Source organism: Gadus morhua, chromosome 20, assembly GCF_902167405.1.
Source record: "Gadus morhua chromosome 20, gadMor3.0, whole genome shotgun sequence".
Taxonomy (NCBI): Eukaryota; Metazoa; Chordata; class Actinopteri; order Gadiformes; family Gadidae; genus Gadus; species Gadus morhua.
The window spans coordinates 12,613,543-12,633,542 of record NC_044067.1 but is presented as its reverse complement, the minus strand read 5'-3'; the positions used below and the strand labels follow the sequence as shown (position 1 = coordinate 12,633,542).

At 45.6% G+C, this 20,000-nt stretch overlaps 1 protein-coding gene across 3 annotated transcripts in view; it reads right to left on the bottom strand.

Annotated features, from left to right (window-relative positions):
- The window catches only part of epha3 (eph receptor A3), a 75,031-nt gene extending 57,976 nt beyond the window's left edge, over positions 1-17,055 (bottom strand). For all 3 annotated transcript variants that reach the window (XM_030342711.1, XM_030342709.1, XM_030342710.1), the window contains exons 1-3: positions 16,800-17,055; positions 11,631-11,695; positions 3,358-4,021 (exon numbers count right to left, since the gene is read on the bottom strand). In XM_030342711.1, coding sequence (XP_030198571.1) covers positions 3,358-4,021; positions 11,631-11,695; positions 16,800-16,893 — 823 coding nt within the window. In that variant the 5' untranslated portion in view covers positions 16,894-17,055. The remainder of the gene's footprint in view (positions 1-3,357; positions 4,022-11,630; positions 11,696-16,799) is intronic.
- Positions 17,056-20,000: the final 2,945 nt, after the last annotated feature.

The following is a 20,000-nucleotide window of genomic DNA, read 5'->3' as shown; positions in this document are numbered from 1 at the left end:
TCTCTGCTGTTTCACAACTCTTGACAATGTTGCAACACAAACTAACTCTGTGTGGTAACCACGCAACACAAACAAGACAAAACCAGTGCTTTTCACAGTAAAAGTCAGCCAGAATGTTATGGCAGAGTCTTTTTTAAATCACAAATATTTTTCTCTGTGCATATTAACTTTTTAAGACATCATACTAAATAATTGTTTTTGAATAAGTCAGGCGCCAGTTCAAATAAATAACTTGGTCCGTCCCCGCATGTGCCCGGCCGAGTGTGGCTGAATATGTGTGTGTGCGTGAACGCATGGCCGTAACGTGCACGGGTGAGTTGCTGGCAACTATGAGCATTGTGTGTCTTGATAAATCAGACAAGAATGTATACGTGGTTCCGCCTCTGAAGTGCCACAGCTGCCAGCATGTGAACAACACACACGCGCACGTTCAAATACACAAGGCCGCTCTACGGTTGCGCGCACGCCGCGAGCTGGCACATTGGGTTTGCTGTTTTAGGATCAAATTGAGGCTGGAGGAATTTCACACTGATGTCCGATAGGAGCGGGCTCACCTGCTTCGTTCTGTTCCAATGACAGATGAAAGCCAGGTTCAGCCCCGATAAGATATTCACTTCTCTGTGGAGTGATATCTGTTCCTCGTTACAAAACATACAGCAATCCACACAACGACTGACACGGTAACATACACACACACACACACACTCAGACACACACACACACACACACAAACACCTATCACCATACACACACACACACACACACACACACACACACACACACACACACACACACACACACACACATACGGATATGCATACAGACCTATCCAAACCCAAGCTCCAATGTCCTAAGTTAACAAATGCCAATGGCAACAACAGAAACACCATGGAAACAGAATTATGACAACACCCACTTCATCATTATTAAAACTGAGTAATCTTTGGTGGTCTGGCCGCATATTTACACAAAACATCAAGTCTCAAGACACACACAGACAGCCAGAATGTGCAAATAGAGAGATAGAGATGGAAGATTCTGCTGGGCGTCCTGTCAGAGGATACACTTTATTAAATATTTAGTTTAGGTTTTCCATCAACCTCGCACTCTGAGCAAACAGTGAAGCAAGCATACGCTGGGTCCAGACATGTCCGAAACGTCTCTGTTTTGGGATGGCTCCAAGTGAACTGCAATCTGCTGAACTGGTGCTACTCATGTAGAGGTTATTATTAAGCTCACTTTTAATCGCTCTTGGTCGTTTAAACCGCTGTTCATTTTTTTTTAGATTTAGGAATTTGGTTTTAGCGCGTTAAGTCAAGCTGTCTTTTTTCTTGTTTTTTTTCTTTCTTCGTATCGTAACGTAGGCCAAGGAAGAGGTTAGATGATATTGGCATGTAGCCTCCACATGGTCATTTGTCCGTTAACACAAGGGGTCCTGGAGTGAAACCGTGCTCTCACCCCCCCAGCCCCCCCCCCCCCCCCCCAGCCCCCTTCCCCGCCCCACCCTGGCCTGTGGCCGAGTGGTGGTAAGGGTGGGGTAAGGGGGGGTACGTTGGGGGGCCTCTATCCCTTGGATCTGGCCAGCTTGCAGCTGTCCCAGGCCAGGGGGAAATATAAGACCTTATTAGAGTCCATTAGGGCTCTGTGAAACTAATAAGAGATTGTCAAATACATCCAAACATTCGCACAGCCCTGGACAGACAAGGGAGGTGAGGAGGGTGGAGGGGTAGGGCTTACTTCATGATGGCTGCCATTCTGTGTTGCTATCATGTGAAAATAATTGCAGCCTGACTCTTTACACTAAGTCCACATGACAATTTGGTAAGATTTATTATCTGTTTTGATTTAAGTCTTTATTGTTGTTATTTGTCATAAGCAAGAAAGTGTTCATGCCAATAATATCAATAATTCAATAATTGAAAAAGCATGATTTATTCAAGATCGTCATCTGTCAAGCATCACACCCTACAATGAGTCAGATTACAATTACACATGTTACCGTTTTGCTTACAAATTGCAGCGCTCTGAAAACTAAATGCTTTTTCGCATTCTATTTTTGCATTAACCCTTAAACTCTAAAAACGGCCTGATGCATGACAGCCCGCGAAAGTGATCACCAGCGTACTTTTTAATATCCATTTTGAAGAAAATGGAGGGTTTCAACTTGGGGTCTTCAAACTTTCAACCAACAGCTGTGACACTGGGTCTCCTTCAGTTGCAAGGTTGGGAGTATGTGTGTGTGTGTGTGTGTGTGTGTGTGTGTGTGTGTGTGTGTGTGTGTGTGTGTGTGTGTGTGTGTGTGTGTGTGTGTGTGTGTGTGTGTGTGTGTGTGTGTGTGTGTGTGTGTGTTTGGTGGCGGGGGGCAGGTGGGTGGGGGGGGCTTTGGCCACTGACAGCAGAGGGATGAGCTCACAGTCAGTCTTTGATCTTTGATTATCACTAGTCGTCACTTAAAGGCGGGCAAAGAATAGAACTGATAATTTGGAATCGGCATGGGCGGAAAAAACAGGAACAAAAAAGAAAGACTGTCACCTTATACAACTAAAGTTGAAGCCAGACATTCATGTTAAAAAAAACGAAAACGTGAAATACCTATACAGGCTTTCACCACACTCAGACAGATAACCTAATGAGAAAAACCCAAGCAGACGCATCAAGGAGACAGACAAGGCAGACAGACAGGGTCAGATAGTGTGGCTCCTGGATAGCTGCCCCCGCCACCCATACGTCTCCACAGACACCCACCCGGCAGTCTGCCTGCTCTGGTTCTGACCTATATCAGCTCATCTTCACTACTACTGTGCCTCTGATCTCACTGTAGCTTATGAAGTGGCGCTGAGACGCTGATGACTAGCTGCTGTGTAACCAATGCAAGCTGCCCTCCAGGCTGAGAGAGCCTATGGAAACCTCACATGCACAACCACACACAACCACCTACATACATTACACACACATACACACACGCACACGCCCACAAACACGCACACACAATTTAAGTTATTTTACCTCTGTGTATCTCCCGGCACCACAACATATGTTTATCTCCTTCTCCCACTCTCTCTCTCTCTCTCTCTCTCTCTCTCTCTCTCTCTCTCTCTCTCTCTCTCTCTCTCTCTCTCTCTCTCTCACTATCTCACTCTCCCTCTGTCAATCTCCCCCCTGCTCTCTTTCTCTCTCAGATTCACACCGCACACACTCTCAATTGACTTCACCCCTAGTTCCTGCATATCATCTATCACAGTATGTCAATCAAATATGTTGTTGGGGCTATACTGTAGAAAAGGCCGAAGGAGCAGATATCACTTAGGGGGGAAAAAGCCGCCGGCGGTTGAAAAAACACAAAGCCATTGCTCTTACTTTGACAGGCGCTCGCTCGCTCCTCGTACCCGGGGTTGCACAGGCACTTCCCGATGGGCACCAGCCACTCCCCCTCCGTGCTGCAGTACATGCGCGGGGACTCCTCCTCCTTGGAGTGATTGACGCAAGAGCCCCGGACCTCCACCAGCGACTGGGAGTCGGTGGGCACCGTTTCGGGGAAGGACGCCAGGTTCCTCACGATCAGCGGGCACATCTTAAAGTACACGCGCACCGACACCAGGGCCACGCACGCTCCCACGTCCTGGAAGGCCAGGTAGAAGCCCTTCTTAGACATGGGCCCCACCTCGCGCACCTCCGTGTTGAGCTTGAGGATGCGGTCGCCCAGGTCCATCTGGGTGAAGCTCTCGTCGGCCGCGATGGTGTCGATCTTGGAGAACTGGTGCTCGCGGAAGCGCGACTCCTGCTCGCGCTCCTCCGTCTCCAGGTACCAGAGGTTGAAGGTCTCCTTGCAGGTGCCCAGGACCAGCGGGATGGAGTTGCAGTCGCGCAGCGTGAACTTGAGCTCCACGTAGATCTTCACGGCGGAGCGCCGGGAGATCCAGTTGGTGCGGAGCCAGTTGTTCTGGCTGAACTCCATGACGTTGCACACCTGGAAGGTGCGGATGGGGGTGTAGTGTTCGTCCACGCCGCTGATCTCCTCCCACTGATCAAAAGAAGGGAGAAAAGAGGGGAGGAATGAGAGATAATGAACCCCTGCTCCGGCCATCAGAAAACACATTTTTCGATAAGTCTAACCCGGCTGTATAGTAGAGATCAAACAAACATTTAGGGCGGGGAAAGATAACACATTTCTCGCAGATTGCAGAGGAACTAATTAAATGCAAGCTTGCTGCTTGGGTAAAATGTGTTGGGTTTGGGTTGTTGTGTGAATATCTTTGAGACACATGCAATGTTACGTGTGATCATCACATATGTCAAGCACATTGGTTTGAGAATTCGTAATCCTCATTATAATACATGTAGTACGCATTCCCAGCGAGTTTTAATAATAACATTTCTTCACAATGAAACCCATTACATTCCGCGTCCATTGTAGACATTTGTACTCGATGCCTTCATGTTAAGCCAACTTAATGTTCTCCCTCCAATATCAGAAACGTGAAAGCAATAGTGGCAGTCGTGTGTACCGCTGGGGTTTATCATCTTTGCCTATCTCAGTAGGCGATAAAGGGAGGGGAGGGAGGAGAGGAGAGACGAGTCAGTGCTTTGATTTCATCACACGCGCAGCGGGACGGCTCGTTGATCAAGTGCCTTCGGGGGCCCACACTCTGTCATCTTGGTCACATGAACATAGAATCAGAAGGATGATGAACGCCCAAACACCTGAAACACTGGGCTCATTGTGGAGGCAATGTCATCAGATCAAATGGGTTTAAATGGATGCTTGTTTTTTTCACCCTTGGCGTAATCGTGAATGGATGTGGCTCTGAATGACTAATACCTTTTTCGAGAGAGCAAATAAAAGAGAGTGAGTGAGAGCTGCTCTCTGAATAGGTAGGAACTTAATTATCACATCATTCACACATGGATGCCCGCATACATACGTGGTCATTAGATGGATGGGCTTTTCCATTGTTTAACATTTGGCTAGACTTAATTGAGTAAATATACAAAAGGATAGTTCCCCTATTGTGTTTAAAACACAAGCACATGTGTGTGTGTGTGTGTGTGTGTGTGTGTGTGTGTGTGTGTGTGTGTGTGTGTGTGTGTGTGTGTGTGTGTGTGTGTGTGTGTGTGTGTGTGTGTGTGTGTGTGTGTGTAGTTTGATTAGGGCTCTCAGACTGAAGGGCAACCATTCATTTTATTTTCACATCAGGGTTAATGAAACACCCTTGGGAGAGAGAGAGAGTCAGAGAGAGAGAGAGAGAGAGAGAGAGAGAGAGAGAGAGAGAGAGAGAGAGAGAGAGAGAGAGAGAGAGAGAGAGAGAGAGAGAACAAAGGAGGGGATGGCTGAAGGTCTGGTCTATAGAATTTGGAGAAAAGTTTTAGCCTATAGAGCAGGCTGAAGGTTTTCAAGGCTAGAGTTTACGCTAGAATGCGCTGAGCTACAAGCATGGTGAGCAGGAGGAACTGGGAGGGTCCCACGTATTATATCCTTACCTATCACTGTCAACGTGGCATTTTGTTTTTAATATGCAGAAATGACATCCCGGGCCAAATCTAAGGCAACATAAGCTAGCAATGGCTCATTAAATTTAAATCTCTGATCGGCAACAGTCCTGCAGGGAGTTTGTTAGAACACGTTAGCACAAACACATGGGACATCCAAAATCAAATCCATGTGTGTGTGTGTGTGTGTGTGTGTCTCTATGTGTGTGCATGTGCGTGTGTGTGTGCATGTGTGTGTGTTTGTATGTGTGTGTGCGTGTAGATTTCCCATTCTGTTCCACTGAGCACAACCTAAACTGGGGTGAGGTCTTCCAAAGTAAACGAGAACCACATCTGTAATACTATATCCTCCATTGCGGAGAACAGCGTCTCCAACATGCTCCAACCCTTTGCCCCGCCATTTGTCATGACATCATCAGAATGGGCCCACACCATGAAAATACAATTGCATAAATAGCATTCTCAATCTGGGTGTTTTTTGGTGCTGTTTTGGTTTGTTTTATATTTGTATGAATGTAAACAGAATGATCAAACGTAAAAACGTGGGATGATGAATGGCCATATCGACAGACATATACCCACCCACACACAACTTCAAATATCTATTCTACAAGAGGAAGGGCCAGTCAGACAGAACACGAATGAGACATACAAGACATAATAACATTGTGATTGTCAACAAGATCGTCTTACAAAGGCTTTCGCAGATGCATTTCCCGTCAGCAGCCCAAAAACAAGGGCCTAATTGCTCTCCTGCAAACTGTACCAGCACACAGACAGACAGACACGGAGACAGAAACACTCCCACACACACTCATGTAAACACACACACATTCACACTACGCACACACACGTAAACACATGCACCTTAAAGCAAAATTTGCCCGTTTTCAAATAAACACGGACACAGACTGTAGCACAAGTTTCGGTTTTCTTGCTCATTCTTCACATGAAGAAGCCAATGAGCTCATACAAAAAGGATTGTATTACCCTGCAGAAGGAGACAGAACATTTTTGTGTTGTTCATGTGTGCGTGCATGCGTGTGTATGCGCACACGTGAGCATGTGAGTGCAACACGTAATAGTAGTAACCCCAATCATCCGAGTTAACACTCGGTCTCCAAGCAGCTATTGCAACAAAGTAGATCTGGCACAACATGAGAGGCAGCTATTCCCATGCACCTCCCTGGGCCGCCATCCAGTTGATGTATAACAACACTAAGACCTTACACCTGACCTTGAGACCTTTGACCCTTCACCTCCCTCCCCGCTTGCCCTCCACCCCCAGGCCATAACCTCCTCACAGTCACAGGTGGCGGTGGACTTTATTATTTTTTTGCAGTATGAATTTGCCCCTGTGGCTGTTCCTAAGGGGGTCACGGGCGGGTGGGGGCAGTTTGACGCGTCCTTCTCTCTGATCTGTGCTGTAGGTGGAGATAGTAAAAGTGCAGTGGGGGGTAACCCGATCTGCTGAAGACGTTACAGGCCCCCAAAACAAACCTCTCTGGGGCACGTCTCCGGAGGGCCCCACGGAGTCGGCGGGGCCCGAACAGGAAAGGCAACTTCAAAGGCGACGCATTGCAGGTCACCGGAGGTCAAGTGGTGTAGCTACACTGATGCCGGATCACAAGATCTATTGGATACTACAAGTCCCCCGAAAACTGGAATTCACTTCTGCACCTCTTGTTGTGGGTTGAGGGGCTGTGGCCACATAGTTTACAAACCCTTTTTCCCCCTGAGTTAAATAGCTTCAACGTGTGTTGATTTTAAATTGTACAAAGAATAGAGGTTTCTTTTTAACGCTAACTATTTTGCGGGGATCTTTGTTATGCACTGGGTCATTCTTCTTTTAACTTCAGAAAATTCTCTTGTTTTAGTGACGGAGCTGTGTGTCAGGCCGGGGTCAACGTTTGAGCCGTCGCCGATCAGATCCGGGGCCATCAGGGGTATGGACTAAGATGTGACTCGTCTGTCTGTGCTGCGTGTGAGCGCCAGCCCACGACGGCCCCTGTGGCGTCTGGTACCGCTTGCGTCGCGTCGTGGCAGCGGTTGCTAGCAGCGAGCGTCCACAACAACAACAACAAGTGCACGGGGGGGCATCTTACATTTCCTGCGGGGTCGGAGGGTCAGCGCCACGACAACTGCACCGCATCACTCAAAAGCCGCTGCCGTATATGCACCGGGAAACCATAACATGGCCTCCGGATGCCTTATAACATAACCTCCTTCTTCTGGAGCATGTTGGCCGACTCCTCGTGTGTCCGCGGGCTTCGCCACACTAATCCCCGTTTATGGACGGGCTTTTCTCAGCTTTCTGGCTTCTCGTTCCCGAGTGCAGCTCCAGGGCTGTTTTTTTTTTTATGGGTTGACTCTGAAGTCGGGACTTCTGGGGACAAGAGGAACAGACTTTATCGAGAGAGCTTTGGAGAAAACCGTCGGTCAAAGTCAATCACGACTACAGCAAGCCGACACATCCCAAACTACCAGGGGACCCAGGGATGGGGTGGGTACAGGGAGAGAGGGAGAGAGATACCGAGACAGAGACAGAGAAAGACACACACACACACACACACACATACATGTGTCGTCTTACTCGTTCTTATAGAGATCGGTTCCAGACGGCACACCCCACCTCAATAACAAAATGTACGAAAGTACTACCCTGCGCAAGCTAAGACAAGTGAAAAGGTTTGCGCCGCAAGACAAGTCATCCAACTCATACAACGTCCAATTATATGGCTGGGTTAAAATGTAAGCTTCTTTCTAATATGTGGTAATGGAAAAGGTCTTGAGTGTTAGCAACTTCAAAACTGGTGAGTAAACACGCTGAGTCAACTATTTTAAATAGTTCCTTTGGGATGCTTAGCAGCACTGTGGCATTACCCTAGCATGCATGCTTGGGTAAGTGAAAATGTTTGCTATGTCTACATCTGTATGAATCTGTCAAAGGCTGCCACATGGCCCGATCCCCCTACCCACAATTATTTTCTGATCTGTACACCCACACACACACACACACACACACACACACACACACACACACACACACACACACACACACACACACACACACACACACACACACACACACACACAATATGGCCAATAGCCATTGGCTCGTGACTGAAGAATGCTTTCAAAGCAGACGGAGTGTAATCTTTAATGGTCTTAAGGCTCGGGTGGTTTAAGTTTTGTGAACAGAGCTGACCAATCAGCCGGCCTTCCTAGACAGATAACAGTAAATCTCATACACACACACACACACACACACACACACACACACACACACACACACACACACACACACACACACACACACACACACACACACACACACACACACACGCAAGGCTTGCATGCACTCATAAACACACATGGTGGGTTGTTGCAAATTAGTGTGTGTCTGGGAGGATAAGCCCTTAATTTGCTCTCACCGACGTGTTTGTGTCTCTCCGGACCAGCAGCTTCCAGCAAGCATATGCATGTCTGTTTATGTTTCAATGTGTGTATATGTGTGTACCTGTATGTGTGCGTGTGTGTGTGTATGTGTGTGTGTGTGTGTGTGTGTTCGCATGCATGTGTGTGTGTGTATTCATATTTGTTTGCGCATGTGTGTCTGTGGGTATGTGCATGTGAATGTGCCTGTGTGTGTGTGTGTGTGTGTGTGTGTGTGTGTGTGTGTGTGTGTGTGTGTGTGTGTGTGCACGTGTGCATGTGTATGTGTGCGTAACTGAAAGAGAGCCATCAGTGTCATAGCGACATTGAGAAATCGTTTGAGCAGGCGGTTCCCAGGGCAGTCTGCTTATCAGAGCCGTGGACGACGTGAGTAATTACAGATGATTCACCTTGAACACTTGATCATCAGCAGTATTGCTTTATGTCTCGTAACTTATTTTTATTTTTTTATATGCCTCATCTACCGCAAAGTGTCTCCAACGCCTCTTTCCTCTGTTAGATCCAGCGATACTTTTCTAGCCTTCTTTCCTGTAAACGCCTTTTTCGTCCAGAGCCATGCATCTGTGGACCCAATATTTGTTCACATTCCAACACAGTAAACCTGACCTCTGTGTCTACCCACACACACGCAGAGCCATGCAGAGGACATGCAGAACTATTGACTGGCCCGGTTGTTCTCCAGAAATCCAGTTTCCAAACTGCGAGCCCGCTTGTCTCACCACATGAATAACTTTCTTCGGCTCAAACGCATCAAGTCCTCTCCGAGAGATCCTTGAAATTGCCTGCAATCGTTTCTGAGACGTAAAACAGCCAGCCGTTTTTTCCTAAAGTTCTTTTTAGCTTTTTCCCTCATTTTAGCTCTTAGAAAGTAGCTCTCAGCATCCAGGCTGTGCCAGCAGTATATATGGATGAGGGAAACTAGGTTTGGCAGCTCCATGGAACAAATGACTGGATTACCTTAAACTGCTGCCAGGTAGTAATTCTAACACTTAATAAAGGCTGGGGGCGAGGGAGCGTGTGTTTGTTCGTGTGCGTGTGTTAGAGAGGGTGCGTTTGTGCTTATGTGTGTGCGTGTATATGTGTGTCTGTGTGTGCATGTGTAAGTGCATGCATGTGTGAGTGTGTGTGTGTGTGTGTGGGAGTTTTTCGTGTGTGTCCGCATGCGTGCGTGCATGCATGCGTTGGCGTTTGTGTGTGTGTGTGTGTGTGTGTGCGTGTGTGTGATGTGACTGAGTTTGCATGTGTGGGAGAGTATATATAACCAAGTTTGGCCCTAATACTCAGTAGTCCAGTAACTAGTGAGACAAATAAACACTTTTGGGGGAAGCCAGCGGAAGAGCTGAAGTAACCACAAGTGACTGATGGGGTGGCTCGGCTGTGGAATGGGGCCTTAGCTCAGAACCCGGACGCATTCCTGGGCCATTGATAGAATAGCATACATCGTAAAGCTTCATTTAGCATATTTACGGACAACCTACCCACATGTCTTGCTGTATTTTAATGGGTGCTAAATAAATCGAGCGGTATTACATCATTTATATTGAACGGGTTTTCCCTGATGGTTTCACCGCAGCGACGCATTAGACTGTGGGAAAATAATAACTCATATAAGTTTATTGCCTATGACTCATCTAGATAAGAGGATATTGGCATGGTAAAGTCTGACTCACATTCTGACACACATTTAAGCTTGTTGAACATACAGACTATCTGCATATAAATCGTCCACCTTGACCCACAAGATATAGAACCAAAGATGTGATATGATGATATCAAGCTTCCGTCCACACATGCAATAGGTTCATAGATTCAGAGTTGGGTTGGAGCTATGGGCTGCAGATGCAGGGTGTTTATAGTGGACAAAAGGGTGGGTATTCAACTGCATGATCTTATCAATCATTCGAGATTTATTCGTCAATACTTGCAACTCGGCAGCATCCCTTCCCCTTTTCTGCAAGAATCGGAAAGTGTGCCAGTTCTAAAAAACCCTACACGCTTGACACACCAAATGTGTATTCTGCCTTTAAACATGAATAACCAAAGGTTTATCATTTAGCCAAGAGTTCAAAATCCATTACTCAATCGGTTTGCTTGTGCGATTGAGGAAGGCAGAGTAGGTTGTCTGGAAACAGACCAGTCACCGTTACTCCTGCTCACTGCCCCAGACAAATATTGCTCAGTTGAGAACGCTGTCTGTGGTTGCCCTTGTGTTACAATTCAGGTTTACAACTCGTGTAATCAGTGAGTCAATAAACCAAGCTAGAAAATGTCACTACATGCCAATGCTACTTCCTGTCACCATAATTCTCCTGTATTCCCTAGGCCTCAACTAACAATGACTGTACTACACATCACGTAGGGTTTATAGCGGCCTGTTCACGGGAATGGATGGTGGTTGCGTTGCTTTCAGGTAGAAGGTGGCCATTCATCCACACATGAACTCAAATATGTTTAAAGTTGGTGAGATACTCAGGCACAGGGATTTCCGTATTATTTTTATTTGTTATGTTAAGGTGTGTGTACGTTTACTGTAGTACATCCGGAATGAAAGTTTCACACCGTGTGTCAAACCCCTAAAGAATAAAGCAAAAAGTTGAACGGATAGAGGGCAAAAGTTTTACAGAAAATCGCTCTTGTGCTTCATGTTTCACTGGGAAGTGTATATATACAGTATGTTATGAACTTACCCCGTGTAGAGGATAGGACAACCATCTCAACTCCCCCTGGCTTGCTTTTGAGTCCAACAAGTTGACTGTTGGGAAAACGGGTTGGGGGAGAGAGAGAGGGGAAGAGAATATATATGAGTGTCTAGTCCTTGTTAGCCCCAATTAGTCTGCCTCTAATCCCACAGGAGACCACAAAGAGATCACCAACATAGTGCCCTGATGACCGCTCTATTTACCCAGCTGCTGAACTCACACACACACACACACACACACACACACACACACACAGGCACACACACAACCGCACACACACACTAATGCACGTATACACATGCACACACACACACACACACACACACAAACACACACACACACACACACTAATGCATGCATACACACAAACAGCACAACCTTACTCCTGTGCACATAAACACACACACACACACACACACACACACACACACACACATAGTCAAGTCACAAAGAAATAAAACATATGCGCTAAAGTCAGTCAAAAACGGACCTGCAAAAGCAAATACTCACTGAGATGACAAGAGAATAATAACCTGCAAAAACAAGCACATGCACACAAAGACACACAAAGCTGTGGCCCCTCGCCCCTCAGTTCTCCTAAGCTAAACAAGCAGCCCCCTGTCTGTGTGTGATCTGTCAGGGATCACACAGAGTAATAACCAGCATTATCAAAACACTGACAGATATAGCCCACCCATTTGAATAGACCATAAGCCTATGGGGTTAGAAAATGCCTCCACATATGTCCATTAGTTTTTCCTTCCTGGGAAAATAAAAACCGTTAATATGAAGAAAATGGTAGGATATAAAAGGAGAAGAAGAAGAAGAAGAAGAAGAAGAAGAAGAAGAAGAAGAAGAAGAAGAAGAAGAAGAAGAAGAAGAAGATGACGAAGCAGAAGAAGACGATGAAGAAGAAGAAGACAAAGAAAAGAAAAAGAAGTAGAAATAGGAAGAGGAAAAAACATTCTCACCCACAAACAATGAATGAGGAAACTCCCGGTTCAGACACTAAGCCACAGCACTGCACCTGAGTGTTAACCATGTGGAAGCGGTAGCCTCTGACGGAGGGATTCCTATTAGCGCCTTAATACAGCTATCTGTTCATGTCAGATAATAGTGGCTCTGCAAATAGGCCCATTGCCTCCGATTTACATTTGTCAACGAGCCGGAGCCACTTCTCAAATTGGGCAGAGCAGGGAAATTCGAGAGCAGAAAATTAAACCGCCCTCATATCGCGAGAGAAGAAAAATATGAGCCCCTCCAGCTGCATGGGTCTGAAGAAATAAGTGGCCCGAAAAGACACACACACACACACACACCCACACACAAAGATGCATATATGTAATGTGCATTTGTGTACACTTCCATGGAAGTGTAAAGTGTAAACATTTGTATATATTTCCATGGTGATGTAAACAATTGTATCCGGAAAGGAACACTATTAGACACAGACACATTGTCAACCATCAAGTGTCTCAAATAGTATGTGTCACACCCAGAGTGACGCATACATATATGTGGATATAGGACCGCAGACCAACACACACGCACACCAGATGCGCGTGCCTGTGTGCAGTCTCATAGAAACACACGCATTCACACACACAGGCACACAACCATACAGTGACTTTACCATCAGCAGTAAACTATCATACAACTACAGGGGAATCATTACAACGACCAACTAAAAAACTTCAGTGATGAAAGCATGAATAGACAATTCTAGTGTGTAACCGCAAAATCACAGTCATCAACTCCGAGTCTTGCTTCAAGCTTTGAGGCAACAAAACATAACTGGCTTGCGTGCTGGGCTGGAGTATGCGTGTCTGTGTTAAAGGGTTAAGTTTTCACCTCTCCTTATGAATTATTCATTGCAGGGCCTGTCTGATGCTGTTGCTGCTGCTGCTGCTGCTGCTGATGCTACAGCACCACCACTCACCCCCTTTCCACCCTAAGTCGGACAAAAACTCAACTCAACAAATAGGTTTGTTTAATGGATGAGGATACTTCTGTAGCCTACACATGCACGCGCGCCGCACAAGGATGCGACCCTTCCATACGCGCGCGCAACATAGACAGTTCTATTTTTATAAGAGGGCGTATGCTAGCACATTTCCAGCACTTCTATGAAAGGTACCATCGCTCACAAAACACCATCCCTCACAGCGGGGGCCACTGCATAAGGCTGACGGGGTAAGGCTTACCTACTCCCGGCTAAAAATACCAAGGACTCCCGGCGCCTAGCCACAGACAGTCTTGCAGCAGGGCCGAGCGAGAGCCTTTTGCGCGACAGTGAAACCGGCAGCTCCCGCCAGACGTATGGCTTCGCGCTTATATAACACCTTGATGTGGTCGGTATAGGCCCGGAAGTTCGATTAACTGGAATTTTATGATACTGAAAAGTTAAGTTAGGCCCAATGTATCATTTTTTTTTTGTGAGTTTATTGCGATATTGCATACCCTCTACCTACCGGTTTAGGTCAAAGTAGACCTACGCCTTTAACAAAATAATAAATGATGAATATTCATATTTTGTTTAGTCTTTTTTTCTCATATGGGTAAGGAGCAACACATGACATAAATGTAGGCCTATAACACAGTAAATGTAATATATATTTATTTGCAGAGCATATTATTATGTTGGCCTACCTACATGTTAAATAAGACTATATAAAAATTGTAAGTATTGAATTTAGCATTTCTAAATATGCACGACGACTAGGCCTGCCATGTCACATATTTAAACTTCATCCACGCACAATGAGGGCATATCGCTTATTTGGCAACAACTTTAATATCGTTGGAAACTTGTTTTATTTATGGAGTTCCAAAACGCGTTATTTCCGGCTTTATTTATTTGATTATTTTTTTATTGTCATGATGTCTCCGTTTGCTTTGTCTAGTTTTATTAAAAACATGTTTTTCCATTTTGTTTGTATTTTATGTATTTTACCTTCCAAAACGCGTTTAAATAGCAAATTCCAAGTAGGCCTACGCCCACGAATGTTTCAGTCTTAGCTTGAAGGTTGGTATATACGTTCTTTTTTTCAAGTGGAAATTACATGATTTAAGTTGTTTAAGGGAATGAAGACAATTTGAGTCATGTTTAGGCTAATTTAAAACGAATCAGCATTTTAAAGAAAGAATCACGGCACTTGGAAGGCCTTAACTGGATGACCTCATTAAGCTTTGAAATGACATTTCATCCACATTCAGGAAGCGCACAACCAGACAGTCTGTATACTACTGAGTTATATTTCAACATCAGCAATATTATTGCTAAATTGCACTGTTGCAATGTTCAAATGTAGACGAAATCATGCATCATAACCTTTGCGTCTGTAGCCAGCAATCTGTTTTAAGTCGAATTAAGTCGATATACTTAATTATCCACACCATGTAGACATAGCCATATCCATATTTGAACTATTAAGCCCTAAACAAGAGTCAAGCAACAAGTTGTATCAAGTCCATACTATAAATCACAGCTCAATAGAATACATTGATCTCGGCTCGACACTGACACTCTCTGGCAGCCAATGCGCTGAGGAGTGGGACGTTGTGGAGTTTATGTGATATCACTATAACGGAGCGGGATATCGGGAGAAAAGTAACCGAAAACAAGTTACATTATGGATATAGTGCCCCCCGGTTCATGTACAGGCCTCACATATAGGCTACTCCTGAAGAAAGTCTGACCCGTAGGCTATCTCAAATGGGCCAGAGCGTGGTCAGTTTAGGCCCATACACTAAAGTGGGGGCAAAATGATTTACTGAATTAGGGCAAAAGGCATAACATATATAATTATAAACATATCGTGCACATTTACATTTGAATCGACAAGCTTGGATCAGATTACAAGAAGTTGCAAAAAGTTTTTGATGAAATATCAAAACAAAAGTGAACGGGGCATTATTTCGTAGGAAGTAGGGCATGTAGATATATCTCTGGGATAATATTTTCTCTCTGAAGATATCTTAAAATGTCGTAATGGCAGACATTAGTAGAGTATTTACTCTGGAAACGGAGAACAGAACCACACGAGGCCCACAGGCAAGTAGGTTACTCGAGATACAATTGAGACTAAAGACAAATGAAATTCAAACATCACAAATAGCACGCACACACACACACACACACACACACACACACACACACACACACACACACACACATATATATATATATATATATATGTATGTGTCTTGTAAAATTTCCCAAACCCTAACTTTATGGATAATGAATCATTTTTACGTAATCTGTGTGTGTGTGTGTGTGTGTGTGTGTGTGTGTGTGTGTGTGTGTGTGTGTGTGTGTGTGTGTGTGTGTGTGTGTGTGTGCGTGCGTGCGTGCGTGCGTGCGTGCGTGCGTGCGTGCGTGCGTGTGTTTGCTGTCGGGATATCCAAACTGTCCTGGTATGAATTGAACACATTTGACCTCCCCTCGTTCTTTTCCAAATTCAACGCACTTCCAACAGTGCGTTGAAATACAGGCCTACTACGTGTCACTGAATTCACTAATAGGCCTACATCTTCCAGGGTTCCAGGGTCCCTTGCGCATCCAAACCCGGGCTGCCCTCAGCCCGCATATCTGTTTTCGGCTATGCCCATAGCCTAAGACCCTGCTTGAAAAACCCACGGACAACGCTCTCCACTGTCCTCCACTTATGCCTGTTAATCTGCTAAAACATTAGCAGCGATCACATACGATCGATAGTTAGCCTACTAACTCCGCAACACGGCAGCGTTTGACCCTCGCGGGGATCATTCGTCACGGTGCCACACCACGACTGTTCCTCCAGCGTGTCTCGATCCGAGACCACGCGCACGGTACGGGCTACCCCGCTGACAGACACCGAGTTGACGTCTCTCCCCAGAAACTGGCGAAAGAAAATCATATTGGACCCCTATTGGGTCGTTCCGGGGTTTTCCTTGGTTTTGTTTATCCCAGTTGTTGTGATCGCTTACATAGCCATCACCTTTGGCTCCGGAGAGGACAGTTGCCGCTCTCGAAAGGGTCCAATGCGAAGCAGCGAGCGACTGGCCCCAAATATAGCCTATACAGCCTGTACACTAAATAACACAACACAACACACACGATAGGGATCCGAACATGCCTCCTCTTCCTCCACTTACGGATCGATTTGTTTTACGTACCTTCATTGATGGGATAGGTGACGAGAAACACTGGAACCCCAAGCGAAAGTAGAAGAGATAAAACCAAAACAAGTGCTCGCGATTTGCAATACATGACGGCGGTTCAAATGGCAGCGCGCGAGGTACATAACTCCATGAAGCATGCCACTGACTGATGTGAAAACTGTTTCCCCTGATCTCGTCCACTCTCTCTCTCCCCCTCTCGCTCGCTCTCCCTCTACCTCGTGCGCTCTCTCTCTCTCTCTCTCTCTCTCTCTCTCTCTCTCTCTCTCTCTCTCTCTCTCTCTCTCTCTCTCTCTCTCTCTCTCTCTCTCTCTCTCTCTCTCTCTCTCTCTCTCTCTCTCTCTCTCTCTCTCTCTCTCTCTCTCTCTCTCTCTCTCTCTCTCTCTCTCTCTCTCTCACACTCGGTCGCGCTCTCGCTCTCTCTCGCGCTCGTTTGCTCGCTATCTCTTCTCTTTATACATCCAACTCTCCTGTTTCTTTCTCCCCCTTCTCACTCTTGCTCTCGCCCTCTTTTTTTCTCTTTCTCTCTCACTCTCTCTCCCTTTCTCGCTCGCTTGCTATCTCCCTCTCTTACTTCTCCCCTCTCTCGCTCTCGCTCTCGCTCTCGCTCTCTCTCTCTCCCTCGCGCCTCTCTCTCTCTCTCTCTCTCTCTCTCTCTCTCTCTCTCTCTCTCTCTCTCTCTCTCTCTCTCTCTCTCTCTCTCTCTCTCTCTCTCTCTCTCTCTCTCTCTCTCTCTCTCTCTCTCTCTCTCTCTCTCTCTCTCTCTCTCTCTCTCTCTCTCTCTCTCTCTCTCTCTCTCTCTCTCTCTCTCCCTCGCTCTCCCTCGCTCTCCCTCGCTCTCTCTTTAGCTCCCTCTCTTTTTCCTTTCCCCCTCGCTCGCTCTCCCCGCTCCGGATCGCCGAGTGAGAACGGGTGTGCAAGTGTTCCGCTGGGTCCTACAGAGTCGACACTAAAACTGTAGACAGCGAGGTTCACAAGAGGTCATTTTTTCTATGCATCATTGATACACTTGGGCATAACCGTATAGGCACAAATGTCCACTTTGTTTTACGTAGTTATAATAATTATTTATTCAACAATATCCTGCATCCAATGTGATCCAATTAAATTGACAATAACAAATCGCCCTACTTAATATTTGTTCACGAGTTAAACAACCAAATACACGTCGTTGAAAACATTAAGCCATAGTTTGCTAGATATGTGTTTGGCTTTATCACAATTCAAGTCTAAACACGTCTCAACAATTTAGACTCATTCTGCAGTTGACAGCTCAAGATTTGGGTGGGGTGACATCACGATTTAGCCAGCTGTTGCGATGGGCGTTTTGGGTGAAGGTCGCGGATGCGATGGAGTCTATAGGAACGTGAACTGTGTAAGGTCTCTACGCAAACACACACGCACACGGCACAATACACCAAGGGGCCGTAATGTAAAAGGAGACATGAATCAAATTTGTGCTTATTATTAGTCGCCAACATTTATAATATTAATAACGAATTATATAAATAATGTCAATACTAATGAAGCTGATATTTCATCCCATTGTGTATGTGTTGTCTCCAGATGGGACTGGGCCAGCAGGTCGGGCGATTCTGAGTTTCCTCATAAACACATCCGATCAGGTTCCTGGATCTCAAGCCCAGACTCTCCATCATGTCCTATCCCATTACTAGTGCATCTCACGGGCTGGCCTGTGCAGCTCTGTTGATTTTGTGATTATAACAGCACTAGTAGTCTAGAGCCCAGTATAAATTGTTGTGGAATTAAGAAAGCACTTTGATGTATTATAACTAATTTATTAAATTGCACAAGCACCAATTGAATAAAAATTTAGTTTTATCTCATTCCTACGGCTACTCCGCCCTCAGACCATTCAGTTTATTCTTTTTACAAGGTCATGCAATACTGTTACTTTCTGTAGCCAGACACGGTCATCCATACACTGATTTTACAATGCTTTGATTGTTCTCAGCCTCAGTACAATGCTAACATTTAAAACAAGAGTGAGAAGGGGATATGGCCTCAGACCTAAAGTTACCATGGAAGCAGAAAGCAGTACACTGCCCCCCCCCCCCCCCCCCCTCACCCACACACAAGAACCTGGGGGAGTAAACACACATCTAGGGTGGGTTGATTTACCGTGGACCATGGCTAAACAACTCCAGCCTTCAGAGCTGGCAATTAGAGAGCAGGGGAAATAACATTTGGTTCGTCTTAATGCTGTTGAGGTTTGGGCTGAGAAAGACGGGGAGGAAAGAAAGCATGCAGACCAGACCAGAAAGAAATTAATATCTGGAGTCCTTCACACAGGCATGTGGCCACCACACACACAAGCATGCCTATCAATGAATAGCAGTCACAGCCCCATTTAAAAGTCAGCGGCGAAAAACTGTATCAAATGGTGATGTTAATACAGCTCCACTGAAATTGACTATTGATGGCTAGTTCCTCGATATTAATTCCATTTTCTAAAAAGAGGACATGAATAATGAAAACAAATTCCCCAAATCTGTGTGGAGACCGCAATCCCTATGATGGTATGGCAGAATGAAATGAAATGATTGGACAAATGGGAATGTATATTTCTCGGGAGAGAGTTTTAGTCAGCCAACATCAATGTTAAACAACGACTATCTCTCTCTTCCCTTCGTTGTTCTACTCGCGTCTTGTCTGCCAATATTGTCTTGGACAATATAGGCCTCCATCTGCTATAGGATCATCTTGACACACAAAAGCATGCACACACACACACACACACACACACACACACACACACACACACACACACACACACACACACACACACACACACACACACACACACACACACACACACATAAAAACACACCCACGCAAACACACAGACACACACACACACCCACACATATGCATGCACACACTCACACACACACACACACGCACACACACACACACACACACACACACACACACACACACACACACACACACACACACACACACACAGAACCACATGCACGCACACACACACACACACACACACACACACACACACACACACACACACACACACACACACACACACACACACACAAAAAAGCACAAGGACACACACATGCACACAAGGCCAACGTTTAGAGTGATATCAGCCAGCAAACACAATGACAGCGTCGAGCAGTATTAATTTGAAACATCAATACTAATACTAATAATTTT